General features: G+C 37.3%; 1 protein-coding gene across 2 annotated transcripts in view; it reads left to right on the top strand.

Moving 5' to 3' along the window:
• lrmda (leucine rich melanocyte differentiation associated) overlaps positions 1-25,542 on the top strand; it is a 239,315-nt gene that overhangs the window by 154,271 nt on the left and 59,502 nt on the right. For both annotated transcript variants that reach the window (XM_032553895.1, XM_032553896.1), the window contains 3 exons: positions 357-483; positions 1,752-1,891; positions 7,559-7,685. In XM_032553895.1, coding sequence (XP_032409786.1) covers positions 357-483; positions 1,752-1,891; positions 7,559-7,685 — 394 coding nt within the window. The remainder of the gene's footprint in view (positions 1-356; positions 484-1,751; positions 1,892-7,558; positions 7,686-25,542) is intronic.

The raw sequence follows: 25,542 nt of genomic DNA, 5'->3' as shown, positions 1-25,542 counted from the left end.
AAGGTGAACTGTGACAGAGTGATTTGTCTTGGGAATGGAGGGTTAGGGTCAGGCGAAACTGGGCGCCTCAAGGCACAAGACATTGACAAATTCATCCTGCCCGCTGCATTTCTGAAGCCTTTTGTTTTGAATCCTGGCTACTCACAAGTGACCCCCATCCCTCATCCTGCCAGCCACTGAAGGATGCCTCGCCATGCCAGGGGAGCTCAGCACCACAAATTCTTGTCATTCACTTCACTGACAGGCTCAGGCCCACACTCTCCTGAAAGGAGAGAGGCTGAAATATTTATTTCTGCACAATAACCGCGGAGCAGATTTGGAGCCATAACCACTTTACTGTTTCCTTATCATTACAGGTCGCTGGCAGGCCTCAAAATGTTTACTGAGCTGGAAGAGTTGGTCGTCGACAACAATCTGCTTGGAAATGACCTCCAGTTGCCCAGGTTACCCAAGCTCCACACCCTGACACTCAATAAGAACCAAATATCCTTTGAGAAGAATCAACTCAGGCCATAATTTATATTGCATTTCCAGACGTACATTACAGCAAACTGTTTGTTTTTCCCTCTTTCATAAGTGAGTACAATTCCCTATTGTCTGAAAGTGTCTCTTTGTAATGATGTGGCTTTGCAGGAAGCACTCTGTGTAGAAGAACTTGGCTGTCACACAGCTACACACATGACTAGTTTTTGAACTACAGGGACCTCTAGTGGAATCAGATTCAACAGTTACAATAACACACACTTTTATTTTCAGAGTAGAAATAAAAGGACATCCTTTATTTATATTTTGCCTTTCTTTTAATACAAAGCATGAAAAGAAACAATTTTTTTCCCCATAATCTGCCCTTGAATTAACAGTACCATGTTTTTAATATATTTCCAGATACTCACATTTTACTTCATTGACTAGCATATTTTCTAGTTGCCAGACACTGCAAACACATTAAAGCCACAGCTCTGTGGCGTCGCTGTAAATTTAGGCATAGATGTAAAACATATTGCAAAGCTGTTTATGATCAGTCAGAGAAGTGCGAACTTCCTCTCTGAGCCTCAGAGCAGGTTCGGCAATGTGTCCTGTTTTCCTTTGGTTATGCAGATCCTGCTGGGTAACGATGTTCCCTCTCTCACAAATTCACACACACACGCACACTTCCAGAGTCAACATTAAAACTGGGACTCCTTGAACTGTGCATCTGGGACTGTGTGCTCAGTTCTGTTGTGAAGTGGTCGGCACATGCTAATAGGCCAATTATGTACATCCTGTCGTGGCACGGTGCCATTTTAAAGCTAGAGCGCCGCATTAGTGCAGTTGTATTTTGACACTTTGGGGCTCAATTTTCCAAGTGAATGTATTAGTGATGAATGTGCCTGCTTAGGGGCTGTTTGTTTTTTTTCCATGTTTCGCAAAACTTTTCCACAGCGTAGCTCCAAGAAGCATGGAGTATTTGAACCGCAGGACATCCATCATTTTGTCACCGTTGTGCACCCGGCCACCTAGGAAATGAAAGAGATTTGAGAGAAAGAGTCAGAGCAGGAGCCAAATTGTGTCAGTGCTATATGCCAAAGCCTGCACCTTAAATTGCACCTCTGTCTGCCCACTCTCACAAAGCCACTGACTAGCCTCTTTGAGCACCTCAATAAATTTGACAGTGACGTGTTTTAGTGTAGACAGGCCTGGGACGGGTTGTGTGCGTAATGAATGCTAATGTAATTAACAGCGCTAGGTCCTTGACATCTGCCCTTTGACACCTGACTGATATCGAGGCCCTGCTGGAACACTTAGCTGATGTGACCCCATCGCTCGAGTACCTAAGCCTGCTGGGAAACGAGGCCTGCCCCAACCAGCTGGTGAGCCTGGATAAGGATGATGATGACTACCAGAGATACAGGTCTGTTGCTTCATGGAGTAACTTTTATGAATAGGATTAAATCTGTAATTATTCATACTGATGGTAGGTTTAGATTTAAGATAATTTTCATTGAACTGAAAAGTTTGTTTTTGATAGAAAATGGGACCCCTATCTGTTAAACATATGAAAGGAGTACTAGTAATATATCTGTTTTTTACTTTTTTTTTAAAAGAATAACATGTTTATATATTATTTATACTCCTCTAGATAAAAAATAGATAGATCTTTTTTGGCACTATTTCAATTAAATCCTATTCATATTTATTGAAAAATCTTTTTTCTTGTTGCCAATGCGATTTTTTGTTTACCTGCTTTGTGTTGAGTTGTATGTTATTGAGACTGGAAGCTTCATGACCTCAATGTTAAGCTTGTTCCACAACTCTCTTGGCATCTTCATTTACTAAATCCACATTAATTGTTTCGGAACTCTAAAACTTACAGCTAGTCAACAAAGTATCAAAAACCAAAGTGGACATCTGACATTACGTTTAGGTTTATTTCAGTCCAGTGTTCAATATATATTTTTTTTATATTCAGTTCTTGTCCTCATTTCTATATTGATAAAAAAGCATTGATTTATGCATTATTTTTAACAGTTTTAAGTTTGCACAGTGCTTCAGTTCAGCCTTTAAAATAAGTAGGCACAAGGCTGGAAAAGTCAAAATGAAATTGTAATTTTATTGAATGATATAAGAATACTGGGGTGTTGATAGAACGAAGGAAGAAAACAAGGAGTTAATCGGTGTGACATTGAGCCAGTGCCAATGACTGAAAGAACCATGGGGGAACCTATGTATTATATAAGAGACTGATTACTATTACAAAGAACAAGCGGGACCAAATAACTAGATGTGCAGCAGGTGAAGGGTAGCAGGGACTACTATTTTGAGGCAGAATAAAAATGTCAAAATAACAAAAATGCCTATTGTAGTATGGCTCAGTGGAAATAAGGCTTTAAATATTTATCTTAATTTAAATTTATTTCAGGAAAGATATCAAGTTTAACTTTTTAACAACCTCAATTCAAAACTCTAAAATTATTCTTTTACTATTATGTAGGCAGGTTTTCTACCACAACTAATAAGAGACAGTGTTTTTGTAAATTGCAATAAATTTCAAGACGTTAGTTTTTGACCACCAGCATTTGCATTTCATAACCAGACTGTGGACTCAGCTTCATCACTCTAAAAGCTTTGTCAACTGGCCTCGGTACACTCCAGTTTGCAAAATGGATTTCATGTGTGACTAGTCATCGCCACAAATGAGTGTTTACTACCCTGCCTTACCAGAGCAGATGATGCATTAAACATCAAGCCAAGCCCCGAGTCAGGCAATATGACCACCATTTGTCAGGGTCTTTTACATGAAATGTGATAAAAGGCGAAAAGCATACTCTCTTTTGTCTGTTTTAGCCCTAAGTGCTTGTTTCTGACTCTGTGTTTCCTATTAATCATTTACTACCCATGCCTTTCTTGAATAATCTTTTCTTCTCTCTTTTTGTCTTTATACCCCTCTCGCTCTCCGCCTGCCTCCCTCTCTCCCACCCCCTTTCCTTCAAACTCCCTTCCCTACCCTTTTTCTCCTTCTACTTGCATGCTTAACTTACTGGTGAAGAAGGCTGTTCTGTTTTGACTGACAACGTCTACAGTCCTGTAATGTAATATTCATAGTGTGTCACATAGTAAAACATCAATTTGAGCGTGATGCAGATTTTATGTCTGACAAGGTTAGGCTGTATGCAGGTCGTGACAGCACTGGCCTTGGGCAATAAATACCCGGCCCAGTGCCTGAGGAGTTCTCGCTCTCTCAAGTGAAATATCCTAGTGTGCCGCATCGGTGACCCAATTAGTGCAGTGACACAGAAATATAGCATTCATTCCTTGAACACTGTAGTGAGCATGGAGGTTAAATGTTGTCCTCTTCTTTGGTGACTTTTAATATCCACACTGTCCCTTGATTTTTAGTACCAGAACATGAAGGTGAAACAATCTGAATTTTGGGGGGCCGATTTATGATTTTGCCAATTTTAGTTGATTCTGGTTTCTTATTTACAACTATATTGAACAGCATTGAAAATACATTTCCTTTCTTTTGTTTATACACCTTATTTTAGCTATTAGCATGGCTAGCATTACAAAAGTCCCACTCATGTTTAAAATATTTATCTCAAAAATCATATGTTTTTGATTTGAGAGCTAGATTCCTCATGTTCACTCAGCTTTCTTTCCCTTTCCCCACTCAAAACTGTCATAATTTCTATTGTAATGCCTCTTGCACAAATCGTTTCTCTTTTCTCTGAAGTAAACTCTATAAGCTAAATTGGCACATTCCCAAAAAGCAAGTGACTGAACAGTGACATTATTGGTTCACTAAAGAGAAAACAAGATCTGTGATTAAACAAACAGACTTGAGAGTGTAGGTTTTGTGTCACCAGAGGAAGTTAAGGTACAAGGCATAGAAGTCAAACAGAAGCAAAACATGCAGGGGATATTGGTAAGGAAGGTAGAGTGTGGCGGACACATTTTAAGAGAGAGGGTATTATATCTGAGGAATTAAATATCCCGTTCTTATACAATAAATGTATCCTGCTAAAATTTGAAACAATAAATAAATAAAAATTCTTCAAGCAACCAATGTGTGTATCCTTTAACTCTGATTCAGGCCTGTTTCATGAGTGATGGCATGTTCAATGAATAAAAACTCAAAAGAAGCAACCTGAACACAGCAACTTTGCTTCCATTCCTTCACACTTTCTGGTGTTTGATTGAATATACTCTTAGCTAACTCCCCCCCCAAAATTGCACAAGATAAATACAAATTATCATTTAATGGCAGATGGCACACAGGGCTGCACAATATACAGGAATATAATGTTATTGCAATATTAGAGTATGAAATATTTATATCACAAAGGGGTGTTTGGAATGCAATAATTGCTGGCTAATATGTTCAAAGTATTATGAACTTGCATTTTAAATGTTAATATAATCTGTCCAACAGGCCAAAAAAGCAGGCTAAAAAACAGACATTTTTTCTGCGTCATGATTTCATTTTAAACTTTGTGTGATGTTAAACAATGGCTATCTGCAAGCCCTTTCCAGTCAGTATCCACTTCCACATTGAAATGCTGTGGTTAATGAGACCTGTTCATGCAATTTTGGTGTGTTCACAGATCAGAAAAAAAGCAATATTTTCATAGGTTTAACCAATCTAGATGAAAATACTACTTAAATTATCTCACCAGCTGTTTCTCAGTGTAGCCACTAAACTAACACCATTTTCTGTTCCCTCATGTTGTGGATTCAAAAATCTCTCCATTCTGTTGAGCAAGCCTGTGAATGATCAGTGCACTGCCAATTTTAGACACATGGAAAAGTGACAACAGATGTTAATCCAACTTGTTTTCTCTTTGATTCCATGATGTACATAAATAAACAAAATTTCTCTGACATTCACCCCTTTACCCTGTGGAGAGTTATCAGTTTGAACAATCTGCTGTTGTGGTACATGAAAGGGGAGTTTGAGGAGTCTCAACCACCAACTGTGCTTTGTACTCATTTTTTATGAAATGCTTTAAGTGGTGCTGAGTAATGATTACCCAAAGTGTCTTTTAACTCAATTAAAAAAAATAAATTATATATATATATATATATTTTACTTTAAGATAGGCATTTGATATTTTGGACTGCTAAATAAACTACATCTGGTCCTTTACTAGTCAAGCAGCACCACCACAGTCCTACCCACCCTCCATGTTACCCCCTGTGTCCCTTTTGCTTTCTTATCCTCCCACAGTGGTTGGGGTTGAATCATTAATATCACCACTGGCTGACAGAGCCTTGTCATATGTTCTGACCCTATGATGGCAGGTTACCTATGGAGAATAACCTCCCTGTGTGTATCCCAAGGGCATCTTCACCTTTGATCATGGAAATGCCCAGAACAAAGTCCTTTTGCATGCAGAGGGACACAGACTGGGAAGGAGGCCTCCTGGATTTGAGTGTTAGTGTTATTATCAGAAGAAATAAAGCTTCTTGTTAAGGGGTTAGTAGAAGGTTATTTTAACCTGCCATAAGGATTAGACTGTAAAGGATTCCCGAGTATGTTTTCTAGATAGGAAGTATTGTAATTTTCTTTATTACATCTATGTAATATTTCTTTTCTTCCCTAATTTGCATGTCGATGTTTAATGTTCCTCATCTGATTCCTGCATCCCTCCTCATTATCCTCAGGTGTTGAAAAGTTGACGCAGGCTTTGCCATCTCCCTTCATCGCCATTGCCATCATCAATTTGTCACAACCCCTCACACACACGGGTCTTGTCTCGACCCATATTCCCCGTCCTTTCTCACCCTCCACTTTAGGTGGTTGATGTGTGTCCTTTCTGGCTACCAGCTCAGCCCTGACATACTGGTTCCTCTAACCCTGCCTTCCAGTGAAAGGATCTGTTGTCATCTGTGTATTCCAGCTATTATCTTTTGACGTTTCTCTCCCTCCCAATGAAAGACAGAGTGTGTCTGAAAGCTTAGAGAGGTATCCATGATGCAGCAAGAATGATAGCTCTTGCACAGGTTGTATCTCCTTGTGTGCCATTTCTCTGGTATACTCTTATCAGCTTTGAAGGTTATTGCATTCATGGATAGATCACCACTTAATCTGCATCTCCATTAAGCCTGCTTCTTTTCAGGTTTTTCTTAATATTAGAATATAATATTAGAATTTATGTTGCGATTGTATGTCTTAATGACTCCTACAGCATTGAAAATAATTTAAGCCCCTTGAAATTTTACACGTTTTTAACACAGTTTTGAAGGGCTTAGCAAAAGTTTGCATTAATAGTTGCAAGGCTTTTGCTGTATGTCTTTACTGGATTCATACATTCAGAGGCATTTTTTTTTCCAATTCCTTACAAAATAGTTTAATTTTAATCAGATAGGATGTATAGAATCTTCGAAAGCCATGTTTTAAATCCCTCTTAAGATTTTTAATTGGATATAGATCTTGACTTGGTCATTCCTATACATTTGCATGCTTTGATCTAAACTATTTCATTGTAGAATTTTTAGTGCCTTTAATCTGCTGAAAGGTGAACCTCCCACCCAATTTAAAGTCTCAGAGCATTAGACATGTTTTCCTATTTTAAACTATGCCAATTTTCTAATGAATTCTGACTAGCTTCTCTTGTCTTGCTGAAGATATACAACCACACTAAGGTTGCATGATATATTATCATCATTATATTGGTGTGTGCAATATTCAGTTTTCAAAAGATTGTTTAGAATGCAATAATTATTGACTGATATAGTCCAAATGTTATCATCTTGCACTTTTTGTGCTGATTTAACCAGTTGGACAAAGTCCCATGGTAGCAGAAGTTCATACCAAAAACAAATACATTGCTTACAGTACTAAGGGTCACAGTGGTGGAAGCACAGATGAGAAAGATAAGAAAGAATAAAATAGAAATACATCGCTACTAACATCATCATCAGAATATTTAAGTACTATCACCACTGCAAGATTTTCTAATATTGTTGAGCCCTGACCAAAATCCCCTTTTCCATATGTTTTTGCTGTATGCTCTACATGACCACTTTCTTATGAGAAAATAGTCTAATAAAGCAGATTTTTTTTATTGTCTTACAGGTACTTTGTACTTTACAAATTACCCCAGCTGAAGTTTCTGGACTCCAGGAAAGTAACAAAAAAAGAACTGATGGAGGCACAGGCGAGAGGGGCATTCATGAAAGTGGTGAAGCCAAAGTTGGAAGCAGTAAGTTATTCTGGTCCTCATTTCTTTTCTTTTTTTTTTTAGCAGTAGCATTGAATTAATTGTGCTCACCTTTTTATTGTATTGCGGTATCCTTTCTTCCTTCCTGTTTCGGCTTGATTATCAGTTTCCATTTGCCGAGATTTTGCCGTTTTGACTCTTTGAACATGATATTTCTTACCTGAAGTTAAAGTTGTATTTTGACACCTTCCTAAAATAATGGCGTAAGTCATTTTTTGACAAAAAGAATTGCCACTAATTTGTCAAAAAATTATTTAGGCCAAAAAAAAAAATCACTTTTGGTTTAAAAAACAAAAAAACAACAACAACAAAAAAACTGACATAGACCTTTGTTTTCGGAAGGTAACAATATGTGAGTTTTGCTTGTGCTCTTCTATAAATGTGCATGAGAGTACATGTGGCCACAGCCTGACCTGATTCCGTATGCATGAACCCAGATCAAAGGCGACGGGCGGCTGTCCGGTCACACTTGTGTTGCCTAGTGTGACGTGTCTGCCTATTGAAGTGACAGCTCATGTACACTCTCTGCACAATCGCTTAATTATCTCAAACCCCATACATTTGTTGGTTGCTCTCTTGTTTTGAGAACCAAAGACTAATTAGACTTCAAGATGTTCATTTGTATTTCTACTCTACCCTTTGTAACAACCTATTTAAAGGCACATCTCCTACCCAGATTGGATTGAATGTAATTGTAAAGTCATTAAATATTTACAATTTAGTCTTAGGGTCTCTAAGGCTCTCTCACACACACACAGAGAGAGAGAGAGAGATTTAGAGTACAGCCAAAAGCTTCTTGTGACAAATAAGAAGCATGTGAGTCGATGTTGGTTTTAAAAAAAACATGAGGAAAACAATATATTCATTGTTTTAGATAATAAGCTACGATAGTGTACTCTTTGAGTGTCACTCCATGCTATGCTTTGTTTTTGATCCTCCATGCGAGTGGCAAGCGGGAAAGCAAAACATTGAAATAATTTAACCTCAGACTGCCGTGTTTGGTAGATGGAGAAAAGCAGAGTGAAAACACTGATCACTCACTTTATATGAAAAGAATAGAAAGGACCTCTACAATGCTGTTTGGCAGGGTAAAGTCACTTTTAAGATTGTATTTACATAGCTTGTCAGTAAAAAAGAAATGCTTGGCTTTGTCGCCGCAGCTGTAGATGAAAGGAGAGATAATCACAGATTCTAGCTGACATGATGTGTTTTTGTGTCTTGGTGCCTTTGAACCAGCTGTGTGTGATTATTTATTCCTTATGTAAAGTAAAAGTTTACAGCTTTCATATAAAAAGGGTCTACTTAACATTGTGCTGTAATTTGTGCACTGGAGCATATTCCTGATCTTCTTTTCCTAATTCCTCATTAGTATCGTAAAAGTCGGGCTACACAAAGTGGAAACTGTTTTGGATTTATTCCAGTTTGGGATTCTGGGATTTTCCTGTATCGTTTCCTCAGCTTTATGTTTCAACTATACCAGAGTCTACGAGTCTTGCAAACTTCCCGGCTTCAACTGTCTATATCATCAGAGTTCTTCATAAGATAACCGATGTTGCAGGCCACCAATTAGAGAAGCGTTTACAGCATGAACAGAGAAGATGATGGCATAATTAGATACTCATGTTTCCTTTTATGTTGGCTACAGCAGGATGCTGCTAACAGTACAGTCTCTGTCATTAGCTTTATTACAAAGAATGGTAATTAGCTGTCTCTTTGCTGCATGCATTCAAATTTAAGTCTCAATTAGGCCAAGTATCAAAAAAGAAAATATTAACAATAATGAAGATTATTTATTAAAATACTTCACAATAGACAAAGCCTAAAAGTTTTGGGTTTTTTTCTTTTGATTTTCTGTCATATTTTTTTTTTTTTCTGGCTCCTTTTCATAATTCGTCTTGCTGCAACAGCACAAATACAGTAAATCTAAAACAGAGATACAGCAGCAACTCTAGGAGTGTTAGTGATAAATGCCAACTCCTGACAGCAGAAATTAACAAAAAAGGCCCCTTCTATCACATCATTCTCATTGGCTGATGTATGTTTTGGAAAAGAGATTGTGGCTAACTTCCAGGACCTCTCTTGAGTCATATCGAAGTTAAATGTGACCGCAGTTTAAACTCTCTCTCTCTTATTTTTTTCTTAATCATACCATTGTGGCATGGCAGTGAGCGATGCCACATGGCTCTGATAAAACAGTTATGGTCTTTAGCACAATCGGAACATCATAGCTTTTCATGCATTCACAATGTTTTCCATGTCGGCTAAATCAAAACCAGACAGTCAAAAACCAGTTTCCAGGAAAAATGAAACCAGGTCAAAAGCTTGTTTGTGAGAAATGCAGAATTAGCACCAAAAAATTAAGTGACCTCTAAGATAGCCGTCTTAGTCACATAGGACTGCAATGAACTCTCTCAAGGCAAAACAATGCTTTTGAGAAAATTAAGAAGCTCAGTTTGGGGTTTTTTTGCTAGTGGAGAAAAGGTTTAATAAACTACAAGCTGTGTTTTAAATAACCTTTAATAAAATCTGTGTAATTCAGTTTATTTATAAATCACTTCATATGTTATCTCAAAGCATTTAAGATGAACAGCTCCAATTGATTTAAATACTTATATAATCAAATCAGTCCAAATAATTTCACAAAGACATTTCATTTCATTTTGGTTGTCGTTGTAATAGCATGCAGGCAAATTCGATTTATTATGAAAATTACCAATATCTTAACACAAGCTAAATGTCTCTCATCTTCTCTGTGAGAATGGAAATCTTAAATTCAATCTAGAGGTTACCAGGGAACTAGCTTACTATTTTTTTGTAATCCATGTGTAATGCATACATTTTAGTAATGAGAGTTTTTAAAAAGGTCATGAAAACTATTCTTATATTTAACTTCCTTAGACCTTGTAAGAAACTGTTGAACTTTTAACTTCACCAGGCGGGGCAACATTTAAGGGATGATTCTTGCCTTAAATGTTTTGTTTAAATCCTGTAATTTAGGGTTTCTGGTATTTATCAGAGATCATCCAGTTGAGATTGTAAAATGTTCACAAATTACATTTGTTGTTTAAAACTCCTTAATTGTCATGAGGACACTGGTTTGACTAACATGTAAGCACTTTGAGGGTGGCAGTTAAGGGGTTAAAACTACGCTAATATAAACAGACTGTGATGCTATGGAATGCATTTGGAAAGATACTGGGATAAATAGTGTGATTTTTGTAGCTAAACTCTCTCTGTGTGCTACAATTGATGGAAAATCTGAGAGGAACATTTAGTTTATTACGCTACATTTAAAGTGGTGCAATGTAGTGGCTCAAAACTGGCTCTCAGGTTTTGGAAAACCAACCCAACTTTTGCAAAGAGACAGTTGAGAACCAACTATTGCACCAGCTCTGCTTAAGAACTGGAAGTACTTTGTTAGAAAAACCCTATTTATTAGAGTTTCTTTTTCTACAGAATACCCAAAATGCTGCTGAAAAATAATTTTAAAGTGGTTATGGCGTCTACAATGGTTTTTCAACTGGATATTGATGGCAATTGCAGTCCAATGCCAATCATAGTTTTTTAATATTGTAAGATCTCACATTAGAATCCCTAATTAGAATCACATTTTCTAGAGCACAGAAAAAAGACATCACATTATTAACAAAATCTAAATGGTTTTACTTTCTGTAAGGTGTTCTGTTCCTCTATGCTTTAAACAACATTAAAATAATTTATTTTTGCAATATTATGTCTTTTGTGCTTCAGCTTTAAAAAAGGGACGATTTTTTTTCTATTCCCCATTTGTTATGCTGTATTTCTCAGCATAAATTGCAAAGCAGTATGACCAAATCAAAGACAAAATGACAAGACAAAGGCAGTAAAATATATAAATACCTGAAGTAAACAGAATAACAGCAATGACGATTGAAGTCTTTTCCAAAAACCGCAACACTAAACAGAGTCAGACGGGAAAAGCCTAGAGCTGTATTTTGGGAATTTGGGCGTGTTGGAATGTTATAATGTGATAATTCTCTTTGAGGACTTAGAGGTCATGGAATGAGATGGCGTTAAACCACGTAGAGCTATTTAGGCCATGCTGGTCTGCTTTTGGAAAATACATGTGGTACTTTTTGGCTCACTCACGCCTTCCTTTTTGCCATGGAGCCCACATTATGCTGTCAAATCTTTGGGTTAAACTGGCCATGTCTATCAAAACACTGTGACAGCACGTTCTGTTTTCACATCCTAAGCACTGCAAAAAGAGAAGTACATAGAAAATGTAGCTAGCAGAAAAAAACATTTACTCTATTAAATAGAATGTTTCACAGTGAATTAAGTAACTCCTGGGTCCTTCTCCCTAACATTAAGGACTTCTTGGTGGCTACGTCAGCAGGTACAAATGTTCCCAGAAGTCACTTAGATTTTGCTTGGATGAGGCATTTGGTTCGATTTTCAAGCATGAAGATCTCTCTTTTTCTGCCTGTAATGTAAAACAGACGGCATTGCAGGAAGCCTTGGCCAGCTCCTGGGTCCCATGAGTATCTGCACACAGGGTAAACGGTACTTCAAGGGAATTGACAGTGACAGGTCCAGGAAAGTCTTCAAGTGGATCTTTTCAGTTCAGTTTTTTCCTCTCCAGACACTAACCTGTTTTACTCCACAGCACACAGTGGTTCATTTAAAGTTTTCAATGTAGGAAAGCCATTCAAATCAACGATTGACTGTGATTACTTTCAGAGCCGTGACTGTGCATTAAGTTATTTGTAATTGTGTTTTTTTTTAACTTTTCTTTTCTTTCCTTTTTACTTCAAAACAAACCTGACAGAAGAGGAGGCCTTTTGCTCGGTTATTTTTCCTTCCTGAAATGCACCCAGTGAAGTATGTTGCCACGTTCATCTCTGGTCTTGAGAGTTATGGGTTCCCCGAAGCTCTCAAACATAACAAACAGCATGCAATATAGCTCTTTGTGAATGTGCCTTCAGTGGGTTCACTGAATCATTTTACTGAACAAATGTTTCCTCAGAGGAAACTCAAAGAATATGGTTGTCACCAGGGGAAGGGAAAATAACCAAACAAATTGCTGGGGAAGAAAGTTTATTACCCCTCCCACTCTCTGCTAGGTTTTAGATTTGTAAGAGCTATTACAGTGCCTTACAAAGGTATACAAACTCCTCGAACTCCTTTGGATTTCATCACATTATAACCTGAACTTTGAGTCATTCTACAAAAACAATGATTTGATCCAAGCCATTTCATTGTTGCTAGCTGTATGTTTAGAATTGCTGTTCTGCTAGAAGGTCAACCACCACCAGAGACTCAAGTTTTTTGAAACAGGTAATAGTTTTTGTCCAGGATTGTGCTTTGTTTAGCTTCTATCTATAAAATGACAAACTTTGGTGAGCTTCTCTAGTCCTCCTGAAGAAAAGTATCCCAACAGAATTACACTGACACCACTATGTTTCACCATGGGGACAACATCTCCATGCAGTGTTATTTTCCTGCCACACATAATTTTCATACAGGCCAAAAACAGATTTTGTTCTCATCTGATCAGAGTACTATTATTCCATAATTATTACATAACTATTCCAATTTCCAAGTTACTCCTCCTTAATGTTTAGATTTCTAGAGTGTACAAGTTAAAGCTAATTTTTACTTTGTTTTTGTACATTATATAAAGTTTCAAGAAAATACATTTTTGTGGTGGAGGATGGGAAAGGGTTGATCATTTTAAATTCCCAGGGGTGTAAATAATTTTAGATTTGTTTTCATTCAAGCAAGGTGTTTGTTTCAGATATGAAATGAGACAAACATCTCTCAAATAATAATGACATAAAATCATCAGTTCTAAAAAAAAACTATATAATTGTCATTCATTTTTTCTAGAAATAGCATACAAGCATGTTAAATGGTGTTAACTGGAAAAGCCTCCATTGCCTTCTATGTAGACATTATATTGGCCGACTTATGTGATGATTTGTTTTTGTTGATGAGCTCCAAATCATTGAGGTTGGACAGCCTCCTTATCATAGCCCTAATTTTTAGCTTTTTTCCACAGATTATCCGTAACATTCAAGTTGGGAATTTAGCTGGAACATCTTAAAACATTACTATTACTTCCAGTCAGAAATCACTTGTCAGTAAAATTAAAAATATTGTTTTAATCTTAAATCTGCCAGAGTAAAAATAATTTGGGCTTAATAGTAATGAGGTAAAATGTGGATAGGGTCAAGGATTTCAAATTTTTCTGCACTGTATCCGTAGAGACCCAGATTAACACAGGTTCTGAATAAAAATATCCACTCTTCAGTGTCTCATTTCTGTGTGTGGACAAATACATGGGCTTGGGAGTATTTGATCTGGTTCCATATCACACAAAATCTCCTGTTTGTTAATTGCAACACTTGAAATGCTTTTGCTGTCTCTGTTTTAGTGACAACATCTCCCAAAATGTCAAAACAGCTGGTCATAATTGTTTGGACATGTTTATTTTATCCAGGAGTGTTTGTGTGAGACATTTCCAAGGAGACACAAGTACATTCACTTAGCTCTGTGTATTTGTCTCTCAGTATCTGAGTGAGCTCGATATGCCTCCTTGTGAATATTTCCATTTAACTAATTTCATGCTCTTAAACTTCTTTGTCTGGAGTTTGGATAAGCACTTTGTGCTCTGTTCAGAGTAGTTCCTTCTCAGAGTTCATGCAAAGGTTATAAGCTGGGAAAACAACAGCAATTAAAGGGAGTGACTCACACTGTCCACATAAATCATCCTCGCTGTACACACCATAGACACTCTGTAAAACTTTAAAGCACAATTAATTGTAAGTAACAGTGCCAATATTGATTTATCGCCTCCTTCAGCGCTTTGACGCTTGGAGTGCATGACCTGAGTATTGTGTTACACTTTTGAGCAAAAATACTATGCGCTATTCATTTTTTGGCTACACAGTACATTAAACGCAAACATGTGAATGCTTTTATGAGATACTGCAGTTGCCCCACTTGCATATATAGATTTTACTTCCCTCCTTCTGGCATCTGGCACAAAGAAGGACCGCCTCTGCGGTGGTGTAGTTGTTGTTTGCTTGTCTATTGTGTTTAGCTGTGCAGTTTAAAGCCTATCAAAATGCAGGCCAGTGCTGCAATGGAAGCACCTCCCTTGCCCATTTTGGCATGATACTTCTATAAACCATGACAAATCATGTCATCAGTCACTCAACTATTGTAATTCTATATGATGCAAGTCACCGTTAAGTGTTATGACTCTGATAATACCTGCAATTGGCAAAGTCTTTAAAGCAATCTCTCCTGGAAAACCCTTGATCTGCAGTAATTTATGAATTTTATAAGTTCTCTTTAAACAGACAAAATACAAGCTTCACAAATCATGTGATTCATGATCTGCTGGACTTGATTGTTCCCCTGGTTTTGAGTATTTACGTTTTTGTCATAACCTGAACCATCTAAACGGATTTTAAAAAATGCAACAATTAGTGCTATCTGTATAAGAACAATCTAATATTGATATTTACTGTTAGAGGGCTTTTCAGAGGACTTAAAAGGTTTTACATTTAACAATCTAAATCTTATGTCCTAAATATTTATAATAATGATTCAAATCTACAAACCTACAAAAAGAAAATGGGAAATTAGGCTTTTTAAAAGAAACGTCTCCCCAGAACTTCCTTGGGAGACCATGTGAGAAATTCTGCTTACATAACTAGCTTAAATTGAAATATTTAGGAAATTAAAATTAAATCATCATTTAGTGTGAAAGAACAAATCTCAATTGACAAAGTTCTAATTAGCTAACAAAAGCATACAATTATTGCCCCTCTTATTGGGGAACACTTCACTAGTGCTTGGTTGGACCCCCTTTTGCCTCTAGAACTTTGACATTTTCTTTGGTAGCATAGATTAAACAAACCTCTTCTGATAATTCAAGCATACATTTATACCATTTTAAACCTCAGAAACCGCATGATGAGGTTTCTTAAAGACTTCAACTAGTATATTTGGCGCAAAAAAAATAAAAACATCCCTGTCTTCTCAGAATTTGCAAAAATAGTAATTGCTTTTATTTCTCCATTTTTGCTCAAGTGATTTGTACCTGCTGTGGCAGGTACACAGGGATAACTGTGTGCTGTGGCACATAACAAATATTTCCTACACCATAGTAACACCATCACAATCATTTGTGATAGCATTTGCGAGTGAACGGGTGAATGTGGCTCTAAAGTACTTGGAGTGGTCATTCCATTTACCATTTATTATAACAACCTATTTAGTTCAAGGATATTAGTTTCAGCATATTTGTCAGGATATTGCTATCCTGACATCGTACTCTTCATACTTTGCTCGTTAATGAGTGGTTATTTAACCTAGCGTTGCTTTCCTACTGTCTTCGTCCAGTCTGCCTATTTTTCTCTGGCTTCTGACATCATCAATGCATTTTCAGCCGTACAACTTCTGCTAACTGATTTTTTTTTTTTCCTTTTCTTACCATTCTCTATAAGCTAGAGAGATGATTGTGTGTAAAAATTCCAATAGCTCAACATTTTGTAAAAGACTTTAGAAAGCCTGTCGAATGGAAGTCTAGATTGCAACACAAATTGTATAAAACAAATCTAGCAACGGACAACTTAAAACTTAAAACACAACCCGATACAGAGTAAAAGTGATTTAATTTTCTTAAGTTCAAGGTTTCAGACAAGACTTAGCAAACAGAAAGAAAGCAATACACACCAAGGTCTCCGAGGCCAAAACAAAAATATTCCCATTTCACTGCAAATAAAAACTATTCTTATCTTAAAATAAAAGAAAAAAAAAAAGAATGGTTTAAGGGCTTTAGCTCCCTGGCTGGCCACAAAACAGGAAAGAACTAGCTGAAAGAAAATGGTTGTGAACCAATTGCAAACTTCCCATTTACAAATGCATTAAACTACCGCCATTTGATAGGCCATTTGTGTTAAAAAGCAACTGAAGTGTTCCTAATGAAATAGTAAGATAGTGAAGTTATTTCACTGAATTTAAGCTTAAAGTTACAATAATTGGTATTAAAACTACCAGTTGCAGATTTTGTGTAGAATATCATATTTCCCCACAGTTTCAAAAACACTGTTTTGACCCCAAAACTCTTATTATTTTGCTTCTTTCAGTTTTGCACGAGAAATAAAAGTTAGTAAATGGAAATGGTTGCTTATAAGCGGACCTTTTTAAAACCTTGGTATATTATGTTTCTTGTTACCAGACCATAACTCTACATAAGCGTTATGTATCCAATGTTACATCACTTGACAAATATATAATATATATTGACAAATAAGTAATATGCAACGTGCCTTCTCAGATTATAATTTCAGCAATCACATAGTAGTATGATGTCCCAGGACATCAGTCTATTAGTCTAATCAGAGCTAATCCTCCCCATTTGCTTTCTTGGTGACAGAAAGATGCTGTGTCCTAATGAGAGACAGCTGGCTTAGTGTTTTCCATGCCTAAAAAAAATGACTCCACTGGGTTTTACCACAAAGCTGTAATAACTTTAAATCTCTCAAAAAGATAAGTTATTTCTGTGCCTGTTTCTTTTAGTTGATGTTGACTGTAAACATTAATCACTGTTTCAGTACTTTGGATCTGACTTTGAAGGCGGCGTTGCTCTAAATTGCATTCAGATTTTTATCAGATAATTTAAGTAAACTCATTGCTGTTTATGGCATGCAGATGTTGTTGTGCTATTTAAAAAGTTAATGAAGTCAAGCGCTTGATTTTATGAAAGATGAAGCGGGATATAATCCACACAGGAACTGAACCGAAGTTTCCATTCATTTATTGAAGCTGCACAATTTTTTTTTTGTTTTCTTGAGTTGCTGAAACATGATGCAATGGACTTTTAGGTCCCTTGGTGTGTTTGCTTCTCTGAAGTTTTAATCCATTATGCTAGCGTTGAGGGCTGACGGTGTCTTCTTTCAGCAGCAGCGACTTTCATGCAGTAAAGGACAGAACGAGAGCAAAAAGTCCCTACTGCTGAAGTTTGTGCTTACATAGGCTGCCTTTGTGGGTTTTTTAGAACTGTCAGACATGTCAAACACAAGCTAGAAAAAAGTATATTGTTTCCAGTCACTTGGATTCCTTTCCTCCTGACATCTGCCACTCTGGCAAGATGATAAATCCTTGCCTCATTAAGCGTGGGTGTGAGATTACAGACTGACAACACATTAATCACTGGGCTGGGTGGCAGCAGCCCTGCACTAGCTACAAGCATTGTTAACCAAACTTTTTCTAATGTGTCACTCTCCTCGCTGACAGCCCATAATCAATCATTCTGATTGGCAGGGCTGATAGATTACACTATTTATACTTTGTGTAATGAAAGCTAGCGTTTCCACCTACTGTCATTGCCGAGACGATGATAGGCTGCATCGTCCAGATGAATAGCTACATGTTACAAAAAAAAATAAAAAATAGAGAAAGAAGAAGGGTGGGCAGGCAGCGGCGGAGCATTATGAACTTTAAAACAGACGTTGGGTTCCACGGTGGGTGGTAGCTGTTAGGGGGTAGTCTGTGTGAGTGCGAATTGTTTGCCCCACGCAGCGTAGCTTAAAGGCAGTCTTCATGCCGTCACAGCGCTATTGTCATGTTTGTCTCCATCAGTGGCAGGCGGCGCTCTCGCAGGTAAAACTGTTCTTTGTCTGTGTGGGATTTGGTTTCCCACTGACCCCATTGGCGAGGGGAGCTTTTTGTTGTCAGAGCCGGTCTTCTGACAGAATGAGAATGATTTACACATGTGTAGCAACAAAATGACAGGCCACTACGCTCTGTATATGTGTACTTGTTGAGGTGCACAGGTCAGCAGGATAATAGATTTCCCTGCTTACTAACAAGGAGGTACAGAACTATCTTACATTGCTGCACAAGCCCTCCAGCAAATTTCTTTTTCTTGTTCCGTGCAAGCTGGATGAAATGACATACTGCTGGTAGCCTTCAAACATAATAAGGTTATGTTTCTTTTTGTTCGTTTTCAGATGTATGTCTTTGTCTGGCGTGAGGAAATTGAATATGAGCTCTTCGTTGAGAAGGTGCCAAACGTTTGGAGAGAAGCCGGTGAAAAAAAAGAAACAGTCCTTCATATTTTTGACAAGCAGTAAATCTAAGACCTTTTCATGAGACTGCTGCTGTCAGGAAATTAGTTAACTAGACCATATTATGGAGAGCCAGGTAATTTACCCTTAGAGATGCAATCGCAAATAACTAGCAGGAGGCCGCATCCCTGACCTGACATTGCTTTGTGTATAATGCAAAATCTGGTGACATGCTCAATGGGTTCTGTCAGCTGCAGGATTGAATTCTCTGCCTACTGCGTCTCAGTTTGGAGCATGCTGGTCAATTATTTCTGAGGCTGTCAGTGCATAGGGAGACGCTGTTATTTAGTATGTGTTAACTCGGCATCATTAAGACACTCAGCTGACAGAGAGTAGCACACCTGAGTGTTATTTATTTTGATTCCCTCCGACAGGGGTAACCTTCAAACATGTTGACCTCCTCCTATTTTGCGTTTTGTGAAATCGCGCTCGGTCCATTAGAAACAGGAGCTGTCGAAGCAATAGAGACTCAAATGGCCGCAAGTTGTCTTATCTAACGCAGGGACAGCAAGAGGAGTTTCGATTTGTGGGGACAGATCGCTCTGATCATATGGTGGTTGTTGAGTGCCTGTCCAGATGCTGCTGTCCACACAAAGTCTTTAAAGTACATGCTGAAATGTCATATTATCATGGATTTCAGAAATGGTTGCACTGGTTTTGTTACAGGTAAAAGATTCCTGAGCAGAAAATTTTAAATGTTTTTGGAATCAACTAGAACTAAAGATTGTAGTTGCTGATTTAGGGGTTAAAGTAGTTATATTTGAGCACTAATTACAATACATTGTCACATTTGCTTGAAATGTTACAATGACAATGTGATAAGTGTGAAGGGTTTTGTTAGTTTATTAAATATACATTGTCCCTTTGCATGTAGTTAATCCTGGAGGTGGAGAAAATTCACGGGTTGCCCAGTGTTTTTTCTTTCAAATTTCTCATGTTTTTGAAAATGTAAGAATTTTTAAAACTGTAAATATTTTCTGTGGTCAGATAGCAGGTATTTACAAGCTTTTGCATAAGCAGAAGCTTAAAGTTCTCTTTTAAATCAAATTTTTTAATTCAGACTGGTATTGTAAACATTCACAAGCTACAAGATTTTGCGCTCATTACTAATAATAACATTGTACTTCTTTCCGAGATGGTGGGAGACAGCAGTTTTTTGATCACTAATGTTGCTTTTAATGCACATTTTGTTTGTTGAGGATCTGCGGGTGAACATCAAATAGATTTTTGTGTGAGGGCATTTTGACCAAGCCCAAGTACGAGGCACAACATTCAAAGATGCAAGTCTGGTCTCAAGCTCTCCATCCCTGCTCTCCACTCTTCCTCCAGTCACTGATACCTGAATTTCCAAATGAAATGCAGAATTTACTTTTGTCTGAAAACAGGACTCTGGGCCATTGAGCAGCAGTCCAATTTCTTTTCTCCTTCTGTCCAAGTAAGACACCTAAAATGTTCTCTCTGGTTCCAGAGGGGCTTGACCTGTTGAATGTGACAGTTGTAGCCAATGTTTATTATGTGCTTATGTGGTAAGTCTCTATCCTCAGTTCATCACTTGTGAAGTTCTACCAATATCTGGAATGGATTTAACTTGACAAAAGGCTCCTTCTGTTGCTCTGATCTGTTGTTAATCTTTTCCTGCCACAGATCTTCCTTCCACACAATTTTCTGGAATGGAATGAACTTGTATGGCACTTTTCCAGTCATTTTGACCACTCAATGTGCTTTCACTAGTGTCATCCCTAGGTTTCCCTATGATTGTGAAACAAACAGATGTAAGAGACCATTTAAAGGCTCAGGAAATATATCCAGGTGTTTTGAGTTAATTAGCTGATTAGGATGTGACAACATGAGTTTCCAATAATGACCTTTTCCACAGTATTCTAATTTTTGAAACACTGAATTTTGGTTTTTCACAATCTGTGACCCACAATCATCAAAATGACTAGAAACAAAGACTTGGAATATATCACACTATGTGTGATGATTCTATATAATACACGAATTTCACTTTGTGAAATAAGTGGCAAGAAATATTGTACTTTTACTCAATCTATTTTTAATGTGTATCTGTATAAAGTACAACTGCATTGACTTTATGTTTTAATACATTCTAATAAATAAAACAGTGTCTGGAATTAATAACATTGAGGTAATTGAATATTTTTTTTAAGTAGCTAAAACCAATAGTTTGGTATTGTACAACCCAGCTTAATAAGACAAGATTATAAGCACTTTATCCAAATGTTGACGTTAGTGTAAAAAGTGCTTTGAGTGGTCATCATGATTGTTCAAACAAAACAATGAAACAAAATGCCCTCACATAATGTTGAAACCTCAGAAGAAACTCAGGCCTTTCCCTGTCCTCTATTTAGCTGGAGTGGTCTGACCATAAAGGAAGTCCAGATCATATATTTCTAGTACTTTAATTGTTTACACCAGGTAAAACCTTTGTCTCACTAGCCAGATACTTTATATTTTAAGTAAGACTAACTTGTTTCACTTAAAAGCCTTAAACTTGCTTAAAGTTAAGTCCTGTGACATCGCATGTTGGAACATGCTGTCCTCCACTTTCTCTACTGGATAGCTACTGCTGCTGAGAGGAGCATGTTCACTCATGTGTCCTCTGATTGATTACCGCTTCCTTTGTTTTCACTGTTTAGCACCAGATTGTTTTCTTCGCACCAAACCTTAAGATGTTCAACTTCTTTCCTGAGTTATAGTTTTCACTAATCCACCACTGTGGTGTTATCCACAAACTTAGTGATTTCTTTCCCCTCATATTTGGATACATAGTTGTGTGTTAGAGTAAATAAAAGTGGGCTCTGAACACAATCTTGAGGAGCTCCAGCTTAGCATAATCGGTTTTTAGGTGTTTTTCTCGACACAAACAAACCGAATCTGAACTCCACAGTAAATTGACTTTTTTCAGTCAAAAATAACTCGTGGTAAAACAAGACATCAGTGGACAGTGCCCTTCTACATCTCACAGTGCATCTACCACCTGCTTGCTCTGATTCTGAATGGAAAACTTGATAGAGAAAACCCTCAGGTTGGCTTCTGTGCTGCAGGATGACATGATTAGGAGGTGACAGCCTCTGTAACAACAGCTCTACATTTATCTTTTTCTACTCCCTCTCTATCTCTCACTCTGTGTGTCTCTCTCCTTGTCTGCCTCTCTCCTCTCAACAAGTCAGACTACTCTATAATTAATGTCCCTGAGGGCTATCTGCAGGTCATGCAAGGGGTGCGCTGTTAAGACAGGTAGTCTTGACACCTCCAACTTTGTAGCTTATGCATGTGTGTGGGTAGACAGCTGAGATGGAAGAGAAGAGGCCAGTGATGGGAGCTTGAGCATGTTTAGGTTGGAGGCTAAGATGGGACAAATACTGTAGGTTGAAGGAAAGCAGTCCTTTTTGTGACCTTTTCACCTGCAAAAAAAGTGTCATGTGTTCACAGGATTACAGTAAATGCATCAGACTTTAGGGATAACTAAATGTACTTAAAATGTAAGTATGTTGCTTTTTAAGTGTTTTACCATCATTACAGATTTCTCCATTTTTTTTTTTTTTTTGTTTGGGTTTTTTTTGTTTTTGTCACATCTACGTACTAAGAAATAGTAACAAATTGTAATATCATTCAGCCATAAGCTGAGTAAATACAAAACTTTGTTTTCAAAGTATTTCAATTATGGGGAGTGTAACTGGCCCCAGAACATAACATATATTTAGTTGTCAATCAAGTGTTTGTGATAGCTGCTAGTCTTCTGCATAGATGTTAAGAAAGTTTTTTTCACTCATTTTTTGTGTTGTTTTATCTTAGCTGTTGTGATTCCAAAACATTTCTGTCAGGTTAAATCTGGACTTTAAGTAATCCAGTAGCTTCACACACTTGCCATCACCAGTGTGTGAATTTCCCCTTTGAGATCTCAAGATATAAAGGGCATTATAATTAAAATAAATAATAATAATAATAATAATAATAATTATTATTATTATTATTATTATTAGAAGTAGTAGTAATTACACCCTGTCATTTACCTGCAATTACTGTTCAAATAACAACTCATCATTGTGTTCTGCAAGGAGGATTTCCTTGTTTGTTTTTTTACCTTCTGGTTTTGAATAGGAACTAAAAAAATTATAAAAGATGATAAATCATTTTTATATTAATCAACAAGTCTAGTGGAAGAAATGGACAGAGGTAATTAGCTTAAAACAGAAGAGGACAGAGAGAAACTTGCTTATTCAGCAGTGGAAATATGTGAAAGAGCATGGGCTGCCCAGAGGTCAGCATGAGGTCAGATGGGTCAAGTGGCACTTAAACAGCATTTTTCTTTTATTTGTTGGGGTGGTGGAGCAAGCTGCAAAGGACTGGAATTAGGTTACAGCATACCAATGGTTAGTAGGATGACGGATATTCCTTTATTTTATTCCGTTGTATTCTCTATCAACAAAATTTGTTAGTGTTCTATGATAAAACCCTTGAGTAAGTCTAAGTTTATCATTTCTGTTTGATAATCCTAGTTATTAAACAGTACATTAAGTTCAGTTAATTATACAATTAGTTCAAAAACATTTCTAGCTACGGAAACCTAGCAGATTGCATTGAGTCACTGACTTGCAGCACTTAACTTATCAACGTTGTTGATAACTTCCATTGGACTTGCATTCTATGCTTCTGTTATTCAGATGAAGGATAGATGCACTGAATCTGGCATAATTTTCCTAAATTTCTGCTCACTTACAGGGAACGTCTGTTGTCAGACCTCTTCAAGGGTAACGCGAGAAGGTAGCTTACCTGCAACAGCTCTGGCTTTCATCACACCTGTGCTAAAAAGAGGGGCAAGGAACTGCATGTTTGTCCTGTATTTCCCCCTCCCAGTATAGGAATATTGAAACAGTTGTGGATCAGATGGACTCACATCCTGTCAGACTCCTCAGATTTCAGGACAACTGAGTGCTTTTGTCAGCCGAATTCCAGACACCGTCTTCCTTTTTCTATAGAAGGGCTTTCAAAGATAATATGTCTCAGGACTTTTTCTTCTCTCAAAACAATAGCGTCATTGAAACAGAGATGGCTAACTTATTCTAATAGTGTATGGTGCATAATTCATGAGATGTCAGTCGGATCGGAATATTGAAGCTCCCGTTAAAAAAAAATGAAATAAAAAGAGGTGTGCGATGTTGGTGCTCCGTTCATGATGTCTTGGCTCATCTTTACAGCTTGTCTCATAGTGCCCTCTGTCATAGATGTCAGTCTTCTTTGACACCTGTCTGCCCTCTCCTCTTGTCTGACTGTCCCAGCTTCCTCTCTGTGGGGTGGAACCGTTTGCTTTTGGAAGTTTGTTTATAGGGGGATGGAATATGCCGCTGCTCCAGGCCACATCTAGTCTTTCAGCCCATCACACGAAACATGACAACCCTCCCCGCTCTTTGGTGGTGAGATGTGCTGTTTCTCCTGTCCCCGTGGGGAGTCAGAATTTTTTGCTTTGCTCTCTCCTTCTTGAACTTCTCTTCAAGACAGCAGATCAATATTGTGAGAGCGTGCAAATGCTACCTGCTCTGGGCCGTCTTTTCACAAATGTGTAATTTTGCACTGATGTGGATTATATACTGAAACAGTTGAAAAGCAATGAATGTTTCAGTGAATGTATTCTTTTTTTTTACACAAAAAATGAATTCTTGAATGGGAATTGAGCATTGAGTGCAACAAGAACAATATATATTTTTTTTTTCAGAATTGGACAAACTACTGTGTAACGTAGTTTAGTGGAATACCTTACTATTCATTAAAAAATAAATAAAAAAAATAACTCGCAGTGAGTAATCCCAGAGTAATGTGCTTTGTTTGGACAGTACAATCTATAATTATAGGAATTAAGTTAGGATCTAACTGAAAACCTCAAAAATAAGACTCTGATTTGCCTGAAAATGAGAACGATATGAAATCAAGCACTGACAGCTTGAAGCGTGTAATTATGTTGATTTGCTGACACGAGATATAATTATGTTGCTTACTTTAGCTATGTTAGGTTAAACACACATCTGTTGTCATTTGCTGTATAATATCCATGAATTAAACTGGATTTCAGTGCCCTGGAAAAGAATAATTTCTATTTAATTGTGTCATGGCAACACTCAAAACCGTAGGTCCACAACATGTCAAGTGTGCAAGTGTAGCTAGGCTTCATGGAAAACCGTTGATACCTGCACACTTTCTGGGTGGTCTGCCACTAGACATTCAAGGCCTTTGGTACTCCACCCAGGCTGGCTCCTGGTATTACCATTTTCATTTTTCATGCTTATTGTAATTCTAGATCATTCAACTTTTGTCTTGCATTAAGGTTTTCCTTTGTTGTACAGTCATATTCATTAAATTACAATATGGATTTCAATACTGAAATGATTTCATTAGGACCTTATTTCTGTAAAAAAATGTTGTTTTATTGGTTTCCATTGTGAATTTAGTTACTTAATGAATGAACTTTTCCATACTATCCTGATTTATTAAATTTATCTGTATAGCTCCATCTCTTGGAATGACATCAAAAAGTAAATTTATTATTTTTTAATTCAAAACAAAACCAAACAAAAATCATAATGCAGATTTGGTTCACACATTATATTTCGAAAACTCCTACTGAAATTGTTCCCATGTCCTACGAGACCAAGTCACCTTGTTCTTGCCTGCATTGTTGACTCTGTTGATAGGAA

This window comes from Xiphophorus hellerii, chromosome 22, assembly GCF_003331165.1.
Source record: "Xiphophorus hellerii strain 12219 chromosome 22, Xiphophorus_hellerii-4.1, whole genome shotgun sequence".
Classification (NCBI taxonomy): Eukaryota; Metazoa; Chordata; class Actinopteri; order Cyprinodontiformes; family Poeciliidae; genus Xiphophorus; species Xiphophorus hellerii.
This window is presented reverse-complemented; position numbering and strand designations above follow the sequence as displayed.